At 32.8% G+C, this 23,185-nt stretch overlaps 1 protein-coding gene across 2 annotated transcripts in view; it reads right to left on the bottom strand.

Moving 5' to 3' along the window:
- Positions 1–1,057: 1,057 nt before the first annotated feature.
- The window catches only part of ROCK1 (Rho associated coiled-coil containing protein kinase 1), a 129,766-nt gene continuing 107,638 nt past the window's right edge, over positions 1,058–23,185 (bottom strand). For both annotated transcript variants that reach the window (XM_037508756.2, XM_037508755.2), the window contains exons 22-33: positions 22,245–22,348; positions 19,286–19,451; positions 18,701–18,794; positions 18,197–18,285; positions 15,049–15,237; positions 14,025–14,184; positions 8,294–8,364; positions 7,826–7,914; positions 5,163–5,241; positions 4,754–5,015; positions 3,890–4,097; positions 1,058–2,608 (exon numbers count right to left, since the gene is read on the bottom strand). In XM_037508756.2, the coding sequence (XP_037364653.2) occupies positions 2,605–2,608; positions 3,890–4,097; positions 4,754–5,015; positions 5,163–5,241; positions 7,826–7,914; positions 8,294–8,364; positions 14,025–14,184; positions 15,049–15,237; positions 18,197–18,285; positions 18,701–18,794; positions 19,286–19,451; positions 22,245–22,348 (1,515 nt within the window). In that variant the 3' untranslated portion in view covers positions 1,058–2,604. The remainder of the gene's footprint in view (positions 2,609–3,889; positions 4,098–4,753; positions 5,016–5,162; positions 5,242–7,825; positions 7,915–8,293; positions 8,365–14,024; positions 14,185–15,048; positions 15,238–18,196; positions 18,286–18,700; positions 18,795–19,285; positions 19,452–22,244; positions 22,349–23,185) is intronic.

The following is a 23,185-nucleotide window of genomic DNA, read 5'->3' as shown; positions in this document are numbered from 1 at the left end:
GAGAAATATATGGATAGTCTCATGAGCATTTTCTTGTATGTGATGAGTTGTTTTACTCCTTGACTTTTGACAATTTAGTTTGTAATGTGCCTTAATGTACCTCTATAGCATCAACCTATTTGGGAATTTGGATGTTAAAAGTCTGGATGTCTATTTCCCTCCCTAGATTTGGGGAGTTTTCAGCCATTATTATTTTTTTTTTTTATAAATTTTATTTTTATATTCCCCATACAATTGCAGCCCCCCCATTCTGACCCCAATCCCTCCCCTCCCACCCCCGCCCCCCTAAAAGTGTCTCTGGTTCGTAGTTTTTTGTTGATTTTGATTTTCACTTTCTTATAGTTATTCGTTTTCCTGGTCCCTTATTTAAGTTTTCTAGATTCCTGCTATGAGTGAGACCATCAGGTATTTTTCTTTTTCTTTTTGTCAGCCATTATTTCTTTAAGTAAGCTTTCCGCCCCATTCTCTTCCTATAATCTGTCTGGGATTCACATATGGATATAGTTTTATTTGATAATGTACCATAAATCCAATAGGTTTATTTACTCTTATTCTTTTTTCTTTTTTTTTCTCTGACTGGATAATTTCAAATGATCTGTCCTTGAGTTCACTGGTTCTTTCTTCTGCTTGATTGAGTCTGCTTATCAAGTGCTCTATTGAATTTTTCATTCTATTATCCCATGGTGGTGACACAGAGTGTCCAGTTAGGTGCTAAATATGCAGTGGGTTTACATCATAGCTGAGGAACCCCAAGTTTTATGTACCAGAGTCTTTTATAATGAGAATAAGCAAATCTGTCAACTTTTACCCAAAGGGATACATAATTTTTATTATATTCCTTCCTCTGAAGGAAGATACAGTATCTTCTGAGCAAGTTCACTAATTAAATCTCCTTGGAAAAGACTCTAGAAATTGGCTTGCCAGAGCTTGTGCTATCAAGATGTGACAAATTCAAGAGAACCATGGAAAACTGTTTCCCTGTGTTTCAACTATAACCACTGTTGTTTTAGAACCCAAACCAGGTTTTATCTTTTTAAAACTCACTTTAATCTAGAATTTAACAAACATTTGTATACAGGCAAGGACTATTTATACCTTGGTTTCCATTCCTTTCAGCCATAAGAAAACACCATAGTAGTCACTATTAAAAGTATCTCTCCATAAATTACTTTTATTACTCATTAAATGAGCACAGAGTCATTAGCATATTAATAACAGATATGTTTATTATTACATATCCATCAGTGCGGCTTTCGATACCACTTGAAACATGCATCATCATAAAGACCAATCAGTTTTCCAGTGCTTCTTATTTGATACACATTACTGCAAAGCCATTATAAATTACTGAGGAGGTATTTGGTTAAAAAGATAACAAATCATACTGCCCATATGAATCATCTCTTGTTACTGGACATAAGTGTAATAGTATTTATCTGGTATTTCCTATGCTAGCTGGAGAACATCAGATGTATTGTCATAATTTTATACTGGTGAAACCTTCTACATATTTTGCAGAATTTTATAGTCATTATTTTTGCAGGTAGTTCAATGAAGAATATAATTAATTTATTAAAGTCCAATAACCATCAATGAAAAGACCCAGACATCATTTTTTGAAAATGTGTTTTTGAAATTTCCATATTTAGCCATGGCAGTAAAGTAATTCTCTCAAATTAAGGCACTAAAAGGGCAATGCAACTCCCATTGAAAGTGTACTAAGAATAATTTACATTTCAAACAGTGCATACATTTCTTATATGTTTGTTAACTTAATGTCTATCACTTAAAACCACAAAGAAATACATTATACAATTACAGAAATGATGTACCTCACAAAATGCTTTTAAACTTGGGTTCTTTTGTACAGTTAGTTCCTAATGTCTCTAGTAGTAAAATAACTCAATATGGCTTGGCAAAAAATGCATAGATTAAATGTAAATTTTTTTTGCCTTCTCATATTCCCCAATCTATAAACTTGCTGAAACATATACAGTATTTTGTAAAGCATATGTAAGATATTTATTCTCCACAAGTCCATGACGGGCAATCAAGAGTAAGGCTCTTATATTCTACAGTGAGAGCACTGAAGTCAAGTGATGTCACTGCTATCTTAAAATAGTTTTGTATAGTCCTGCAAGAGCACAAAAACTGAATCATTTTAAAAAATTTCAGTTGTCTCATTTTGAGATATTTTCATTAGTCCTTCCATGATAGTGATAACCATTCCACCTGAAAGTGAAAGTCCCTTCCTCTGACTTATATGAGGAAAATTATGTTCTATCATGATTGACAGGCATTTTCTTAGAATTCAAAAAGGCAGCACCTTTTTAAAAAATACGTCTAGCTAAGCTTCCCCAATCGTTCTTGCATTACATAGTAATAATTAATCTAATCTACCTGTAGGCAAACCCGCAATAAAAAAAAAAAAACCCTCAGATGCTTTTGTGCCAAAGCAAGGACAGAATAACAGCAATCTTAACCCTGAAGCCTGTGATATTTGTGTCAAAGGAACAGCCTGTCTGCTCTGCCTTGTTAAAGAAGCCTGGTTTATCTTTATCAGGTAGCATCCCACATGATTCCACAAGGTGCTAGGTCATATGATTAGCTGTTGAGGGAAAAAAAGAAAAAAATGTATTTTAAGAAATGCATTCAGTTTAAAAATAAAAAACAAAAATTAAATAGAAAGGTAAATATCCATCATCCCTACATACAATTAATACACAAAATTAGGAAAATGGAAAAATACACTTATTATTGCCTCCTTTTCACTTCCAGTCAATTTCCAGCACATTCTTTTTACAAAGTTAAGATCTGTTTTTTAATAATTTTAGATACGGTTTTTGTACACAGGAGAGGATTAATACACCAATCTACAGAAATAAGTCAGGAGTGAGGCAATGATACTAGAGTAGGACCAAAGGATACAAGTCATTTCAAAGCATAAGACTTGGCTTTGACAGTATGTAGTAAAGAAATAGGATGAATTAAAGATGGTTTTCAGGTTACTTGGAAGATCTGGGTGACATGAGCAGAGAAGCAAAATCAGTGTTAGGTTTCAACTTCTAGGTTCATATATTATCCCTATATTCATATAATATCCATATATTCTTTCATATAAGGATTACATTCTAGAGAAAGTTGGTATTTGATAAAAGAGAAAACATACAGGCTTTTTAGAATGGGATGAAAATGGTTCCTAAACCTGACTATGCCATTAGTTTACTATGTGATCTTGTTTGTAAGTTGCTTAGTTCTTCTAAGTTGCGTAGTTCTTCTGAATCTCAACCTGTTCATGTCAAGATGAGAACTTGAGATATCATAACCTTTCTTCAATAAAGGGTTTAGTTATGTTCTGTCATTGTTACAGCATATAAATATATTTTTTTAAGTTCCATCAAAACCAGTTAACCTCTCTTGACCTCCACAAAATGGGTATGTAACTTAGAAGTTTATTTATTTATTTATTTATTTTACTCTCAGAAGTTTTATTTGTAACACCACAGTCACTGATAATACCAACTAATTTTAATTTCTCTAAAAAAGGAGCCAATGTGCTTAAAAATGAAGGTGAGCAAAGCTTTGTATGACTCTATTTACATTTAAAAAAATGAATAAACCACGTTTTGTTTAAAGCATTAAGGGATAAAAAGTACCACACATCCCAACCAATGATAATATCACTTGCTAGAGAACTAAATACATGATTTATAAATATTACTAACTTCTCTAAAAGAACCAGTTAATTTGTAGTTTCAAGTTTCATTTCAAGTCACATATAAATACCTATTTACAAATGATGCCCTCTATGGGGAGAAAAGCAATTAAATTTAAAATGTTTATAGATGTTATACTATATCATTAAAAAGGTTAACATTTCAATCCTTACCTAGTTTTTCCAGATGTATTTTTCACCACTTTCCGGAAAGACTGGTTTGCTGTGGATCTTGTAGAAAGTGTTCGAGGTGATGCACGAACAAAACCAGATGGTGGATTCTTAGGGATTTTCTTTACTAAATGAGTTACCCATTTTTTTTGTTCATCCTGAGAGCATGCTAACAGCAGCATATCTCTTGCTGATGTTACATCATAACTTACTATGTTAAGAAAGAAAAAGAACGAAAGTTAAAATTTCTTTTAAAATGCCTATTGAATGCCTAATTTTATAAGTTTCTTAGAATTTGAAAGATTCACTATACTTGGACAATATCCCCCTCTCAATTTAAATAAGGCTGAAAATCTAAAAGAAAACATTATTATATACTAATAAGAAAGTAAAATCAAAAATACAATATAAAATGCAGCCATGAAGCAAACAAATGTATTTTTATAAACAAAAGTATTGTTAAAATAACTATAATTTGTGCTATTCTGATTGAACTACTAGGCTAAACTAGCATATAAAATATGTTAGTCCAGGCAGTGAAAACCAGACAAAAAATGCAGGAGGTTAAAAACTAAAGGTAGAATACAGTAGAACTCACCTATATACCTCTGCTCTCCAATTTAGAATAATTTCTTTGTGGCACCTTTGATTTTACAAAAAGATGTTTCCCTTTAAAAATATGTTATCAAAGCTAAATCTGCAGCTGTGAAATAGCTGCACATTGCTCGACTAATGCATGCCAAAATATTGTTTCTTATAATACTTGTTTCCAATTTGGTATAGAAAACACTATACCTAAAGAAGTGTTTCATTGGGAGTTAATTCTCTAATTTGCTGTAAGTTATAAAAATAATTTTTATGCCTTACCTTTACATGGAGAAATTAAATCCTCTTTCTTATCTAAGTGATCTCGGTGGCACTTAACATGGCATCTACGACATTCTAAGGCGGCGGGTGGCTTAAAAACATGCCAGAGAGGTTTGGCACAGGCCTCACAGTTGGCAGGAAAATGGTAGAGTGTAGGAATAAATTCATGGCCTTTGTGATTTTGAAAATTAGTTTTTTCAGCTTGTTGTACTGGCTCCATCTCCACATCTTTTCTACATTCGCCTTCATTTGCATATAGAATCTACATTCAGAAATGGTAAAAGGAAAATTTTAAAAAGTCTTATTCTTTCAAATGTATTAAAACATTTGTATATTTATGCTTCATAAAATACATTTAGTACTCAGGTAAAATAAAAGATGTTCTAAAATTATAATTTCAAATTTTTACCTGGAATATTTTAGGAATTTCTTCAGTTTCAGCTCTGTACACATCTCCCTGTGTAACAGGTCGAACGTGAAACAATTTACTAAAATAAAAACATGATATGGGCCATTATAAAATTCATTTATAGAAAAAGACATAGGGCTCATTAAAGAGGTTATACAGGTACAGCAAATTAAAAAATCACATCATCTACTGGAATTTCAATAATAAAAACAAATAATGATAAGAATATATAGAAACTAGATCATTCAGACAATTATAGCAGAAATATAAAGTTGCAGAACCACTCTGGAAAAGTGTATGATAGTTTCTTATAAAACGAAGTATCTGCTTATCATCTGACACAGCAGGTGCTCTCCTGGACCTTTAACTATAAAAAATTGAAAAGTTCTAAGTTTGTAAAAACTTGCACATGAATTTTCATAGCAGCTTTAGTCCTAAACACCAAAAATGGAAACAACCCAAATGAATGACTACACTGTGGTACAACCTAACATGAATACTACCCAGTAACTGAAGAAAACAAATTATAACTTCAATGGAGCTCAGGGAATTTATGCTGAGTGAAAAAAAAAGCTGATCCAGAGGTTACATACTATTTGACTCCATTTATTCAGTATCCTCAAGATGACAAAATTATAGAGATGTAGAATAGATTAGTAGCTGACAGCAATTAGAGAGGAATGAAAAAAGGGTGCCTCTTGTGGCTATAAAAGTGTGGCATGAGATCTGTGTTTTGACTGGGGTGGTGGTCATATGAATCTATCTGCAGGATAAGACATACAGATTGAAAAGAAAAAAGTAAACCTTTCACCATTTGGAAATGTTACGGTTGCAAATCTGTAGAAATGGCTTGTGGAATCCATGAAAGAATCTACAAAACTGCTAAGTAAAAGGCATGATTATAGCATTCAAGGTCAATGTACAAAACTGGGTTGGAATAATCAGAAAACAAATGGGGGGGGGGGGAAATCAACCTCAACTACTACCTCTTACCAAACACAAAAATAAATGTGAAATAAATTATGACTTCAATGCCAAACCTAGAATAAGGAGAATGATCCTAGAAGAAAGCACAGAAAACACTATGACCTTTAGGCAGGTGAAAATTTCTTGGATGGGTTATAAAAGGCAATGTCCTCTTAAAAAAAAATGATAAATTGGTTTGCATTTAAAGATACCATAGTGAATATGAAGAGGCAAGTCAAAGATTGGGAAATATTTGTACTATATATTTCTGACATAAGATTTGTATCAGAATTACATACAGAACTTGCACAAATCTTAAAAATATAAGCACCCAGTTTAAACATTTGCAAAAGACTTGGAGACATTTAAGAAAGGCTATACAAAAGGCCAATGAAGACATGGATTCAACACTAATGATATCATAAAATGCAAAGTTTTTTGGCATTATTACTAATGACAATACATATAATGAGATAGCATGTCATATCCATTAAAGTATCAAAAATTAAAGACTGACAACACCAAATGTTTGTGAAATACATGCACTGTCAGTAAAAAAAAAAAAAAATATATATATATATATAAACCACTTAAAAAATATTATTTGGTATTTGTTTTAAAGGTTAAAGACTACAGGCAGGATTCCATTCTTAGGTATTATTAATCCCTTGAGAAATAAAGTCCACAGTGTTCACAGAAGTCTTATTTATAATAGCCCCAAACTTTTAAGCAATGCAGGATATTACTCATCAATAAAAAGAACAACATAACAAACACTATGCCGAATGAAAGAAGTGAGACACACAAAGAATACATATGGTATAATTTAATTTATGTGAAGTTTAGAATAGGCAAAACTAATCTCACTTATAGAATTCATAGTTTCCTTGCCAATTCCCCAGAAGGGGCTTAAGTGAACTTTCTGCAGAGTGATGGAAATGTTATTTATTTTGCATCGGGTGATTAAATGGATGTTACAATTGTCAAAAATTATTGAAGAGAACACTTAAACTTTGTGCATTTTATTGTATGAAAATTGCATCTCATTAAAAACGTATCAATCTAAATTGTTTAACTCAGATGATATATATATCATTAGTGTTTATGTAGAGCTGATCTACTAGAGCTAATCATTTAATTTTTTTAATCAGGAAATAAAATATCAGTACTCTCTGATAATTGCTCAATTCTTTTTTCACTTTAAGTATAACTAGGCTCCACAAATGTTAATACTAAAGGAATGGCAACACTGCATTTTAAGTTTATATTTCTCTTGACTAGCATCCACTACAATTCACATTGAATTTATATTTTGTTACTTATGCTTCACCTCTCCAACTACTATCTGTAAGCTCCTTAAATACAGAACTATCTAACTGATTTTTATACAATCCACAGTGTGTATGTTAATGCAGGCAGAGTGGTTTTAGATTGAATATAAGGAGAAAAACCTAATTTTTTTACAGACCTTTTTGACCTTTTTTTTGAAAGAGAACATACACATACACACGATCAAATAGTCACATACTTTTGAAGACAGCTCTCTGACCTTAAAACCAATAACACATGAAAAATAAATTCTCTTTAGAATACATAAATCAGGTATACAAATTTTTCCCATTCACATTTTGCTAAGTGAGATTTAGTATAATGTCTTAAAAATTTGTTAAGGAAAAAGTAAGTAACATGCAACTTACTCTATGTCTAACACCATAGATGGATTGGATTGTTCTTTATCTTGTTCATCATTATAGAACAAAATTTTTTTGCTGCTTACCACAACATACTGAAATGAGAAAAAATTGGGATGAGGTATAAGGACATTAATTTGATTTAAAGTGACAGCATAAAAATTATCATTTATGTCTAGATTATAATGGATTAATCTAAAATCATTTAAATTCTCACAACTAATTTTTTTTTAATTGGAAAATAAAAGTATCAGTACTTTCTAGTAGTTGCTCAATTCTTTTTTCATTCTAAGTTTAACAGGACTCCACAAATGTTTAATTCCAAAGGAGTGGTAACATTTCATTTGAAGTTATATTTCTCTTGAATACCATACTACTAGTATGCTAGTAATAGAGCATTTAAATCAAGTATTATGCTTTAAAAAGTAAAATATATGAAAAGATACCAATTAGATAAAGTGAGGCACACGGTACCTGTTTCTTCCAGCCATATCGCTTGATATTTCCTCTATTTGGGATTGAAAGCCAACCTTCAATTCTTGACTCTGAGAATAAGAATATATATTATTCAGTCATAAATTGTAACAAAAAGAAAAGCTATTACAAGTTGTCTGATCGCATGCAGCAACAAGCATTTGAACACAGCTAAATGAATATATGCTATACTTTGCTCTTTCATGCTTCAATCACACAAATCAACTTTATGGCCATACAAATATTGCAGAAAAAAATTCCAAGCCACTGTTCCCATAAAATTAACATTTAGTACCCAATTATAAAAGTATGAGGTAACAACAATACCCTTAAGAGCCAGACAGGACTAGAATGGATTGCAGCTTAAATGGGATATGATACAGAAAACTTTACATATAATTTAACATTCATATAAAAATACTTAGCAAAAAAAAAAATTATGCAGCAAGTGGAACAAATCAGAGCCATGATTTACACAAGAAAGAGCAAGCAAAAGTACAGTAGTGACCTATTACTCACAGAAGGTAAGAAGATAAATAAATAAGGAATGCAGGCAGAATCAACTAGATATAAAGAATAAGAGACAAGCATTTTATTTGTTTTCTCAGTACAATATTCTGATAAACTTTTTGGTAATACACTGACAACAATTTCGATAAAACTGTCTGAATTTAGTTGGGAGAGGGTGAGTCCAATTACAATTCTTATTAAACTAGAGAGGTGTAATAAAGCCCTTTATATTTATATTATCAGAATTTAATAAATCATAAAAGGACAGAAAATTCAAGGGGTCAATTGCTAATACTTTATTGCGTGATAACCTGAAATTCCTTGATTAATCTGACCAAGGTTAAGTATTACCACTTAAATAGAATAAATATTTATATTAGAAATATCTGGGGGCTGGGGGAGATTTGTGATGAAATCACCTAATTAGAAATGTTTTTTAATCAAATTAAAGAGATTAAAATATTTTCTATATCTCATTATTTTTGGAACAAAAGTAACCAATTTTAAAGTACCAATGCCATCATGTGACAGATTATATATACTATGGTTCAAATCATGACCCTATTGAAAATATATACTGTCCTTCTCCACATAACTAAAAAGCTATAAAACAACTTAGTCTTACAGTAATAGTAACCATAAGTAACATTTACTGAACATGTATTATTTGCCAAGTGCCTTACAAGAAATAGTTCATATATAATTCGAAAATTACAGGACATTAGGTTCTACTATTATTCTCCATGTCCAAATGAAGAGACTGAAGGTTTAACATGGTGAATTCACTTATCGCAGGGTACGCTATCAATAACTTTAAAAACTCTAGTATTCACCCAGTCAGGCTAATTTCTGACTTTATATTCCAACTTCTTCCATGTACTTAATGTCCTTTGCTTTTGTTATTCCCTTTGAGATAAATTGCAGCTGTTTTTAAGGTGGAGAAAATTAAAAACTTCAGTTCAAAATGATCCCTCATTTTCCCCAACTTTTCTTCTCAGTATTTAGTTCATCAATAATTATTTTCTTTATGTAGTTCCTTGGTAAAGTGTGTGAAAATAGGGATCTAATGCTATTTTTATATACCTCAATGGCATCTTACACAGAGAACAGGCACTTGATAATTATTTTGCAATTTTACTTTTTTCTGAATTAGCCAATAAAAGCTATCCTTTGTAAATAATGGCCATAACTAAAAACCAAAGGGCAGTTTTATATTAAATAACATGTGAAGGTTACTGATCATTCACAAATACTCTATTTTTCTTTACTTTTTAATTTTTAAAAAAGATTTATTTTTATTTATGCATACAAGAACAGAATATAGCCCAGAGTACAATACAGGTACAGTCCAGAGGATTCACCAGAAGCAGAGTGAGGAGCAGAATACGTGGATCTACTGAAATACACTGCTGAGGGAGCAGCGGGGGAAACAGGAGAGATCTGCTATGCCATTTGGGTTAGTACACTGGCCTGGGATGGTACTCATGACACAGTGGCTGGAGATAGCTTGATAACACTAAGACTTTAACCCCTGCGCCACCAGGGAGGCCTCAATACACTGTTTTTCAAAGCAAAAAGTTATTGCTAGGAAAACTTCCTCTCAACATACCAAAAATTGTAGCTCTTATTTTAAAGAACAATTTTGACAATACTAAAATGAGTAATAGTAAAAATGAAAATAGTGTTATAATCTGATGACACTTCTAAATCTACTTAAGTCTCACAATAAAAGATGTGACAGTCATTGAAAGCTTGACAGTGATAGAAAATTACATTTGTATCTTCCCCCATTCATTTTTCTATGAGAATAAATATCAAAAATATTTATGCTTTCTGGCTTCAGGCTTGAATTAAATTACACCAGTGTTTAATATATTTTCAATGAAATGTTGTAACTTCACTTGTCATTTCAGAGTTTCTATAGAAATGCATATATCAAAGACAGTTTATGAATCAAATTGGGCCAATTTATATTTGCTCTAACTTATTCTTTTTTAAAGTTTTATTTATTCATTGCATACAAGAGCTGGGGTACAGGCTAGAAGTGTGGGGGTGTGTGTGTGAGAGGATTCACCAGAAAAAGAGTGGAGAACAGAACAGGCAGACTGACTGAAATACACTGCTGAAGGGAGCAGTGGGCAAGACAGGAGAGGTCTGCTGCCATCTGTGGGTAGCTCCCTGGCCAGCCAGGGATAGAACTCCAGCTGCAGTGGCTGTGAATAGCTTCACAGCGCTATGCTTAACCCTTTGTGCCACCAGGGAGGCCCTCTAACTTAAATTAAATGAAGAAATATGGAACACTGAAAAGATTTTAAGGCTTTTGCCAACTTAAAACAATACTACAGAGAACAATTTTACTTTTTTTTTTTTTTTGGTGAATTCCCTCAGAGAAGCTCCTGAAAACTGATGATAACTAAATATATATATATATACACACACTAGATTCTCCTCTGTTTACTTATTCCTGTCTTAGATGAAAGTTAACTAGTTTTATATAAAGATATCCTTTAAAACTATGACCTTGCAAGCTAAGTGGCAATCTAGAAGTAAAATGCTCTAAAATTTCATCTTTCAAATCATAAAGAGAAATCAGTTTCTCCAGATAAACAAAAGAAATATTGAGGATTAAAATAACTTTGATAAAGATTATCCATTAATTTCTACCTCCAGTATGAAAATCAAGGATATATATAGTACTACAGAGATCTTCGCAAGTTTCAACACTGAGAAAACAGTAATAGAGTAAAAGATACCTAGCTGATTTCCTTTTATTTATTTTTCAAAGATTTATTTTATTTATTTATCTATACTAGAACTGGTACGAGGGTGAGCGGGAGTGAGAGGATTCACCAGAGACAGAGTGGGGAGTAGAACAGGTGGACTGACTGAAATACACTGCTGAGGGGAGCAGCAGGAGAGAGAGAAGGGGTCTGCTGTGCCATGTGGGTCAACTCCATGGCCGGGGATGGAACTCGTGCTGCAGTGGCTGCCCATAACTTCACAGTGCTGAGACTTAACCCCCGGCACCACCAGGAAGGCCTTGATTTCCTTTTATAGCTATGCAGAGTGGCCACCAAAGTGGTCATATGAGTTAGCTCCCTGGCTTGGGATGGAACTCATACCAAAGTGGCTGGAGATAGCTTGAGAGCACTGAGACTTTAAACCCCTGCACCATCAGGGAGGCCTCAATACACTACTTTTCAAAGCAAAAAGTTATTGCTAGGAAAAGTCCACTCTGGTTTGGACTTTGAAAACTTTAAAAACAGTCTATGAATATATACAGCTATTTTAAATAATGTACTCAGAATAGTTCTAGTAGAAATATTTTAAAATCTCTTTGCTGACTGACTCCTAGGTGGATGTATTGGTTCAGAATTCTAAAATCTAAATGAATTTCTAACCTAAGTCTATCAATCAAACCATCTGATGATAGTTTGCGGTTAACCTTCCTGAATAGGCCAGGGCAAAGGGTAACACTCACATCTTTCTCTTCAAGTTCCCCAAATTCATCTTTCAATTTAAATCTTCTAAATAGCATAAACCCTATAATGGTTAAGTCTCTGAATGTTTAACCTAACACAAAGAAAACCCAGACACTCATAATAAAGGGAAGTGGGAGGAATAAGGACACAACCCCTGGTTAGGATACTTAACCTATACTAAATAAAGAAAGGATTTCTTTACTAAAGAGCTCTAGAATTACACTGGTATTAATGAGAGAAACTAAACTCTAAATTCCAATTTCAGTTCAACAACTGGAAGATGCAGCCAAACACTCCTATAGGTCATTCTATTACTGATGATTAAATCTAACTTTAGAAAGTTTTCAAGCAGTTGAAGCTACAAGTTCCAGTTAAATTCAAATCCAAGGTGGTCTGGTCTTCTAACCAGAATCAAGTGAATATGTATCTAAAAGTTTCTCAATAGGCAAGAAGCTTCAGAAAGGCAAAAATGGGAAAAGAAAAGGTATTCCTTGACTATTGAAATAAGAAATAATATATTACCTACCATTCCCTTTCCAGGGAAGCAAATGGTTTACAAGTATGAGCTGAATTAACTTCCCACCATGAGTCCCACCAAGAACTACTGGTCAAGAACTACCAGTTTATCAAATTATTCAGTCAAATTTTCAAAAAAAAACCCCAAAAAACAACAAGTAATATTCATTAAAATAGAACTCAAAAATATCTTTCTATTCCTATATTATCAGGAATTATACCAATTAAAATCTATTTTGAACTTTATACTTTAACTTCCAAAACCTCGAAGAATAGTTATTGTTAATTATGTGTATATAATAGCTTATACTACAATTAACCAAAGACCAAGTCTGTGTTTTTTAATTGATTTTCCACTGAGAAAAAGACAGAGAAAAAAGTCTAAAATCCTAGCTACTCACTTTTACCTTTACTTGACTCCCTCCCCCCTCAGTGCCATCTCCCAAACTATTTCTCCAACTTGAAACCTTTTTTTTTAAAGATTTATTTATTTATGCATACAAGAACTGGGGTACAGGCCAGAGGTGAAGGGGGAGTGTGAGAGGATTTACCAGAGACAGAGTAGGGAACAGAATAGGCAGATTGATTGAAATACACGGCTGAGGGGAGCAGCGGGCAAGTCAGGAGAGGTCTGCTGCACCATGTGGGTATCTCCCTGGCCAGGGATCGAACTCGTGCTGCAGTGGCTGCAAATAGCTTCATAGTCTGTGTCTTATCCCCTTGTGCCACCAGGGAGGCCCTCCAACTTGAAACTTAAGCCTGATTAAACTTTATCATTACTATATTGGGTAGCTTGCTATATACAGCTGCTGTGCTTCTGATGAAGTATAGTTCTTAGTTTAAGTACAAAAATGCAAAATACATTAAAGAGCTACTACTCATGAAAATGTACAATTTTTTTAAAATAGTGAAAAGTGTAGCAACAGCTTCAACTTTCACTAGGGAGTTAAACTAATCAATGTAAGTTCATAAACTTCTTCAGGTTACTATTCAGATTTTATTTTTATTTCTTTTCAGATTTATTTTAGCAGCCTAAGATTGTTTATTATTGCATTTATTCCATAAAATGCACTAAGTGCATAAAGATCATATTTTAGCTATCAGAAACAAATTCCTTCTTAATAGTTGACAAATGAGAAAGGTATAAAACAAAATGAAATAAACATACACTAACTTCCATGACATTTAAGCAAACTTTAATAAAGTAATGGAAATATTCTTACCTGGAAGGTTTCCATCAGTTTCATCAGCACTAGGAAAACTAGCAACACTTGTAGAATCCGAAAGATCCGAAAGTTTAGCACGCAATTGCTCAATATCACTCTCTTTGCTAGCCAACTGCATCTGAAGCTCATTCCTATGTGTACACTCTTCTACCAATTGCTATTTTTGAAAAACACTGAATCAAGATCAAGCTTCCAAAATTAAGAACCAATGGAACTCTAAATAAATGATCTAAATTTAAATCTAAAACAAATAAGCAATCTAAAATTGTTAATATTGGGGAGGAAGGTTAAAAAAATAAAACTGCTAAGACTAAGAATTTACTGTAAAATTCATGAAAGTTTACATGCACAATTTTGAAACTTCCAAAAAAGAAAGTTCTCTTCCTCAGTAATTCATTGCTTAGACTCACTCCTCTACTCCTTGCTTTAAATGAGGGTTTTTCGTGTTTTTTTTTTAATACAAAACACTGAATAACAGAAGATGCTCTTATGAGTACAAATGCAGTTGTTCAAAATGTACAGAAAACTACTCAGGATGGTAAAACCAAAAATGATAGTCAATGCTTGCGTGAGAGACCATGATCTCTCAATTTTGTGTTACTAACAATCCAGAAGTAACTAAATATTAAGTTCTGATATTCTGATTTCAGAAAAGTTGAGTCTTGATTAGAGAAAACAAGTTAGACTATGTCAACAAGCCTTTAGATCAACTATAGTTAATGTTAATCCAACCATATCTTAGTTTCAGTCAAAATCCTTGTTTCTCTAAAAATAGCATCTCTAATTAAGCAGATGTTAATTGGTAAAAATTACTCATGTTTCAATGGTTAATAAACAGAGCATCTTACTAGTTTTTCAAGATCATGGTTCATATTTTAATAGTAATGGTTAAATCTGGGAGAATATATACCAAAATATGCATTTTATACTAATATAAACAAGATCAACAGAAAATAAATGTATTACAGTATTAATAATTTAAGAAAGTAACCCTACATGCACACATGTGCACAAACCTTACCGCTTGCATGTCATTCAGTTCCTTTTGATGTTTCACTACCATCTGGTTGAATTTCTCTCTTTCCTGGTTGAGTTCCAGTTGTAGCTTTCGATTCTCCTTTTCTTTCTTTCTCAAATCTTGTGTATTAGCTTTCTTTCTATCAATTTTAAAATCTTTCCGATTCATTATTTCTGCCAACTTGTTAACAGCCTATTGAAATATTTTTTAAAAAATGTTAATGAGCATCTCTATTGTACCAGCAATTTCAATCTGCACTGAAATTTATTTTTCCAGCAAACTCAGGACTTTTTGTTTATGTAAAAATTAGGAAAACCTAATGAAGATTGAGATATGATAACTGGTAGCACAAGTAACTATTATTGACTTATCTTACTGTTCAAATATAACAATCATACAAGGCTTGCAAAAATCCATTTGCTGTTCAACAATTATTTAGCATTTATTATATAGAAAATTCTGATAGGCACAAGATATAAAGACAGAAAATACAGTTATACCCCAAAGGCATTCTAGGTTGGTGGAATCAGACATGCAAGCATTATTACAGTATAGGATGATAAGAGGAATGCAGTAAGAAATAAGAGTGTCTGCATTTTATGTGTTCACATATAGATCTTAAAAAGACAAACAGGAGTTGAATAAGCAAAGAAGAAATGGTATTAAAGAGACAATCCAAGGATGGTATGGAAGGAAATAGTACACAGGCAAAAATGCCAAAGATAATTTTTTTCTTTTGAATACACAGGAAAGTACAGGAACAGAGACCCTGACTAGAAATGGAATAGAAGAAACAACAGAAGAAAACAATACATTCAAAACAAGACAGAATTTGTTAAAGTACATGATATTAGCTATATAAACTGTAAAACATGTCATGATATCCTTGTTCTATAGTAATGTAAAAAAAAAAATCATAGATTTTTCTATTAAGACAGAAAAAATCCTAACCACTATCATCATTTCTATACAAATTAGGTCACATTAGCATTAGGTTAGATTAGGTTAGATTAGGATGAAGAGACCCTGTATTTTTTAAATACAGTGAAAGCTGAATCATTGTACTCATAAATGTGTATTTGGCTTTTTCTAATGATACATCTAAGATATATTTATTACAAAAAATCCAAATACAGAGATAAGTTACAAAGAAAGTTAAAGTCCATTTCTGCTTAAAGCTTTCCTTTTTCTTTCAAACAGTGTATAGTCTTTCTTTTATCCACATATAAATAGATAACATATATGTTTATGTTTAAGAATGGGATCAATTTATATATTCTCTGCCGCAACTTATTTTTTAAATCTAACACTATGTGGGGGCCTCCCTGGTGGCGCAAGGGTTAAGATGCAACCTATGAAGCAATCTGCAGCCACTGCTGCACAAGTTCAATTCCCGGCCAGCCAGGGAGCAACCCACATGGCGCAGCAGACCTCTCCTTACTCGCCCACTGCTCCCCTCAGCAGTGTACTTTGGTCAACCTGCCTGTTCTGTTCCCTGCTCTGTCTCTGGTGAAATCCTCTCGCCCTCCTGAGCATCTGGCCTGTACCCCAGTTCTTGTATAAATAAATAAATCTTCAAAAAAAAAACCCTAATACTATGTAATTTATCATTGAAAATAATTATTTATCCATTTCATTACATGTAAATCTACTAATTTTTTAATAGCTCCTGTGTATTCCGGTACATGGTTTATCATGATTTATCAATACCATGTTGATGGACTGCTAGGTGTTTTTTGATTTTTCACTATTAAAAATAATGTTGCAGCAATTACATTTTATTTATATATATATTTGACCATATTTATTTCTATATGATAAAAATTGCTAAACTGGCAGTTATGAGGTTGAAGAAGATGGACATGAAAATGCTGTGTTGTCATATTGTTCTTATAGTTTATTTCTTAAAATAGTATAGGAATGAACTCTTCCTCTATCCTCTTGATGAACCTGAGTTTTAAAATCTGTTGGTCTCACTGTGAAAAGGTATCTCTTTCTTAATTTTCTTGGTTTATATTGAGGTTGATCATTTTTTAAAGATTTATTTATTTATTTATACAAGCACTAGGTACAGTCAGAAGTGTGGGAGGGTGAGAGAATTCACCAGAGCCAGAGCGGGAAACAGAACAGGCAGACTGACAAAATACACTGCCGAGGGGAGCAGTGGGGGTGTCAGGAGAGGTCTGCGCGCCATGAGGGACACTTGCAGGCAGCCGGGAATCGAACCCGTGCTGCAGAGGCTGCAGGCAGCCTCACAGCCCAGCGCTCAAGCGCTATGCCACCAGGGGAGGCCCTGATCATTTTTTAAACTTTGCTGTTTCTTTTTCTTTCAATTGTTCCTGACTCCCCCTCCATTATATTGTCTTTTTCTTATATACAAATGTTCTTTATATTTATATTCATTTTAAATATTATTCCTACTTTGTTTTCTTTCAACTTATATTGCTTTGGGCTCTAGACTTGAATTTTTATGTAATCAATGTCATTTTGTTTCATGATCTCTAATTTAGCATAAAGATAAGCAAAACCTCCTCTGATGAATTTTCAACAGGTATCAAGTATATTTCTGAAAGTTTATCCTAACTGCAAAACAAAGGACTGCTGAAGGAGCACACATTAGTCATAAGGAAGCTATTATAATCTATTACTAAAAAGTAGAAAGTATTTATCTTACTATAAAAATCCACTGAGGTACAAAGTAGTTTATGAAGATTTAAACTATTGGATAACTTAGTAAAATGACAAGGCATCAAGTGTTAGTGTAAAAAATCTGATCTTGCTACATCAAAAAATACAAAAGCAAAATACTATGCCAACTCTTACAGTTTCTTATTTCCAATTCCTCCATCTTGGTTTCATATAAGAGTTTTTCTCTCTTCATTAAGTTTTCTAAGTGTTAATTATAGGTCTTCTATATAATTTAAAAAATGTTCTTACTAATCAATGATTAAACAAGTTAACTACTTTCACTTAGTAGAAATCCTATTTCCTGAATTCTATATTTAAAGAGTATTTCATTTGTTCCAATGAAAAGCTTGAACTTTATAACTTCAGTTTGAAAAAATGTACACAATATACAAATAATAACTTCTGAATATATAGTACTCAAATAGAAACACATGGAAAAGAATGATAGCATATGTATCTATACCTGCGTTTTAAGAGTTCGTTCTGTATTGATATTCTTTTCAAAGGCAGTCTTAAGATTATTGATCTCCTCATCCTTCTTCAATTTATATTCTGTCAATAAATTATATAAAATGCATTAATTTCTGCATTCCAAATTAACAATGTTCTTATTCAAGTTAGTATATATTACCGAGCAACTTTCAGTAACTTCATTAAAATAAATCTTTTTTTCAGCTTTACTAAGGTATAACTGACCATAAAATTATAAGGTATTTAAAGTACACAATGTGATGATCTGATTTATGTACCACTGTAAAACAACTGTATGCCACCCCCCTCGGTTAACACATCCATTACCTCTTTTTTTCTTAACATCTAAATTCTACTAGGATAATTCCTAAGGTTAAGGAAGTTATTTAACAGATAGAAAAACAAAAACAAATACTTCAACAAAAACAATATAAATAGCTAAAGATTTACCTGTGAAACTGATTTAACATGATTTTTTTTTTTAAAGTGGACATACCTTCCTCTGCCTTGCTCATTTTATCACTTAGCTCTTCATTTTCTTTTCTTAATAATTCGATATCTCTGGTTAGCATACTGTTTGTTTCTTCCAGCTAAACAAAACACACAAAGGATTACCATAGCCTCTATGCTAGTCTCATATTTAAAGCAGTAACCTTTAAAATGATAATTTTCATTTTCCACAGATGACTATCAGACACTGCTTAATAACAGAAAATTCCCAGTTTCAATTTAAAATATATTCCAGTTTAAAATATTTTGAAATGATTGTTACCTTCCAAAAATTATTTCAATATTCAAACACCAATGAAATGTGAATATACATATAGATATTAACGAAAGGAAGAATTACATTAGAAAATAGAAAATTTGTGTTACTTCTAACTGTGTAACCTCAATCTTTCTGGATCTCAGTTTTTTCAGCTGAATAATGGTGAAACAGCAAAAAAGCATATTGATTACTTTTAGTAATATATTTACTCTTCATCTATGTATCTCATTTCACTTAATCCTCATAAATATTCTATTCAAAAGATTATTAAATTAATTTTAGTCACATAACTTACCCGACTATCACACTTACCCGACTAACAGTGTGATCTTTATCTGTAATCTCTTGTCTATTTCTTGAAGCAGCTTTCTTACTTTCTTGGGTCAACTCAAAATACTGTTCTTCCAGAAGCCCTCGAGCCAACTGCTCGGACTCAGCTTTTGTTTCTGCTAGATCCAACTGAGTAGCAAGAGCCTCTCTACAATAGATATGAGAGAATGGATATAAACAAAACCAATTCACTCTTTCAACTTAATCGTATACTTAAAAACAATTATCTTTATTTTTAAAAATTTTATATATTTTACACCATTCATCACTTTTGTAAAATGTATGCTTTCTCCTCTCAGGTGTAGTCCCCGTAATATTCCCACCACCAGTTCACCCGTGCACCGTCACCATAGACCCTTGTACTCTTCCCTCCCCTGTTTTGATCCTTCTCCATTTTCCTCTCCTGCAGAATGTCTGATTAATAGTTGCCTGTTGATTTTGATTTTTAATTTATTATAATTTTTTTTTCCTGATCACTTATTTGGTTCTTCTACATCCCTCCTATAAGTGAAACCATCTGATATTTATATTTTTCCTTCTGACTTATTTCTTTGAGCATAATCCCTTCCATCTCCATCCACATTGCTGCAAATGGCATGAGTTTATCTTTTTTGATTGCTGAGTAATATTCTATAGTGTATATATATCACATCTTCTTGATCCAGTCATCTATTTTTGGGCATTTGGGTTGTAAAAACAATTATCTTTAAATGATAAAAGAATTATTTCATTGCTTAAAATAAACTACAAATCCATTACAAACTTTCTGTAAAAGTAATGAACTTAACACACTTTGAAAAACTAAAGTAAAGAACTCTGCTATTGTGCTTAAGAAAAGCCAATGAAGCAATGGCAAGCTGTCTACTTCTATTTTATTTTAAAGCAGTCTACTTTTGCAAAGGAATCTTATGAATTTAATGGAAGATAGCATGGCCCAGTGGAAAAGCTGGCTTATTATCAGGTGGTCAGCATCCCCATTTTATCACAAACTAATTGGGTAAGTTCCTTACCCTTCCTGGGGCTCAATCCATAAAGTGAGAGTTAAACTAAATTATTATTTTTTAAGATTTTTCTATTTATGCATACAAGAACTGGAGTACAGGCCAGAGGTTCAGGAGATGAGAGGATTCACCAGAGATAGAGTGGGGAGCAGAATAGGAGACTGACTGAAATACACTGCTGAGGGGAGCAGCAGGCAAGACAGGAGAGGTCTGCTGCGCCATGTGGGTAGCTCCCTGGCCAGCTGGGGATTGAACTCGTACTGCAGAGGCTGCATATAGCTTCACAGTACTGTGCTTAACCCCTTGTGTCACCAGGGGGGCCAAAACTAAATTATATTTTAGGTCCCTTCCAGCTTTGAAATTCAATGAGATTATGAAGACTTATAAATAGATTTGCAAACCACTATAAACTATTCTACCAAATGATTATCAAATCATTTTCAAGTTCACAACCTTTCTCTAATTTCTGAAACAGTAAACTTAACTGCATAGTATCTAGTTCTATTTGGACATCTAGGCTATACAACACAGAAAAATAACAAAACACACTCCTCACTCTTCAATGTTTGATAATTCCAAATTCTATAGCACAACACACAAAGTCTTTTGACTCATATTTACCTGTCCAGCCTTCTCTGTCACCTACTGTCTACCTCAAACTAAAACATTTGTTGTTCTCTAAATCACAGAGTGGCTTTGGACTCTGTACAATGGTACATTCCCTATTCTATTTTTTCTTAGTTACGACCGAGGAAATGGTCTCTGAATTCCTGAGATCATAGTAAGATGATGTATACAGTCCTACAAAATATTCCATTAGCACTTCGCCATAGTTGGTATACCATATGTTTCTAGACTAGATTCTGAAGCATTTAATAATTTAATTAATTTAATTTACTATTAATTAAATCACTGGCATGAAGTACAGTGCTTAGCACAATACTTATGATGAAAACATTTCTCTTAAATAGATTAAACAAGGGCAAACATAACCCTGTGAAACAACAGAATGTCAAATATCGGGTACTCTCCTCCACAGTGAATGCATACAACATGGGATTGTGTAATATACCATACAGATGATAGGGAACAGATTACCACCATCACAGAGAATAACCAGAAAATATACTTAATTGTGCCTTAGATTCCATTTAATGTAATATGAATCTAAATATTGAATGTCAGTGACTGCTAGCAATACAAATAAAGACATAACCAAATATTACAAAGTTAGGTATGAGATAGTCTTCTCCCCTTTTAAAAGTAAGATTTCAATCTGATTAATTTTCAGATAAGGGGTGCCCACTTAAACATTCCATGATGATGGAAATGTTTATACTTGTGCTGTTCAATATTCTACAAAGTATCCATATATGACTATCAAGCATCTGAAACGTGGCTAGTACACCAAGAAACAAAAGTTTAAACTTTATTTAAGTGAAGTAAAGTTTAAATTTAAACAGCTACATATGACTAGTGGCTACCATATTGCACAGTACCACATTAACTACTGATTTGCAAGAAACACAGGAAGAGAATGAAAATGTTCAACTAACTATGAAAATAGAAGCAGAAAACTCACAACGAAGGGAAACTATAAAAGATAAATAATCCAGTTCCTTCGATAAATGTCAGGATAATGACTACTGTGGTAGGGCAGGGAATTAAGGAATATTAGGAATGGGAATACAGTACACTAATGACGTAGACAGCAACGTCTTTCTCTTTCAAGGGTGGTGGTTATAATGGTATTTGTCATATTCATAAAATTATACATGTTCAGCTATTCTATGTGTTTGCTTCATTCAACAAGTTAAAATTTCTTTCAAAGGTGGTAACATGGAAATTATTTCCAGTGTCTGTTCTGATACAACCTGGCTCATTAAACTTAAATTTAAGAATGTTTTGTTGTGCTACTGATTCTTGTTTTAAAGTCATACCTTTCATTTTGTAGCTCTTGTATTTTCTTTAAATTTTCTCTGTTTTCTCTGTTTTTTTCTTCAATTTCTTCCTTAAGCTCCTTTACCTGGGTTTTATAAAGTGTCTGCAAAACAAGTGAAATATTTTATGGGGCCATCATTACTCTAATACCAAACCAAACAAAGACGACACACAGCTCCAAAGATAAACAAAAATTGAAAGTAAAAAACAATTCTACAAGCAAAAGGCACCCAAAAGAAGGCAGCGGCAGCTATACTTATATCAGATAAAACAGACTAAAAAAGGTGAGAAGAGACATGGATGAACACTATATAATGATCAAAGGGACAATACACCAGGAAGATATAACACTCATCAATACAATACTCACCAAATGAGAAAGCACCAAACACATTACACAATAACTATAGTCTCTGAAAACAGACATCAGAGGAAAGTACATACATGGTAGGAGACTACAACCCCCGCATTCTCACCAATGGACAGATCAATGAGACAGAAAATAAACAGGGACACAATTGCCCTAAACAAAGATCTAGTCCACATGGGCCTAACAGACATTTATAGGATGGTAAAACCCCAAAATTGAAAATACATTTTTCTCAAGTATACATGGGTCACTCTCCAGGATTGACCACATTCTGGGTCATAAAACAAACAATTTAAGTATATGAACACGGAAATCATACCAAGAATTTTCTCTGACCATAAAGGTATACTAGAAATCAACTACAAAAAGAAAGCCAGGTGATACCATATTATGTGGAGACTGAACAACACACTACTAAAAGACCACTGGGTTAATGAGGAAATCAAAAAAGAAATCTAAAAACACCTTGAAACAATTTATAATGAGGACACAACCGTCCAGAGCATATGAGACAGAGCAAAGGAAGTATTATAAGGGAAGCATATAACAATAAAGGTCCCAAAGAAATAA

This window comes from Talpa occidentalis, unplaced genomic scaffold (genome assembly GCF_014898055.3).
Source record: "Talpa occidentalis isolate TD23 unplaced genomic scaffold, MPIMG_talOcc4v2.1 talOcc4.13, whole genome shotgun sequence".
Lineage (NCBI taxonomy): Eukaryota > Metazoa > Chordata > Mammalia > Eulipotyphla > Talpidae > Talpa > Talpa occidentalis.
This window is presented reverse-complemented; position numbering and strand designations above follow the sequence as displayed.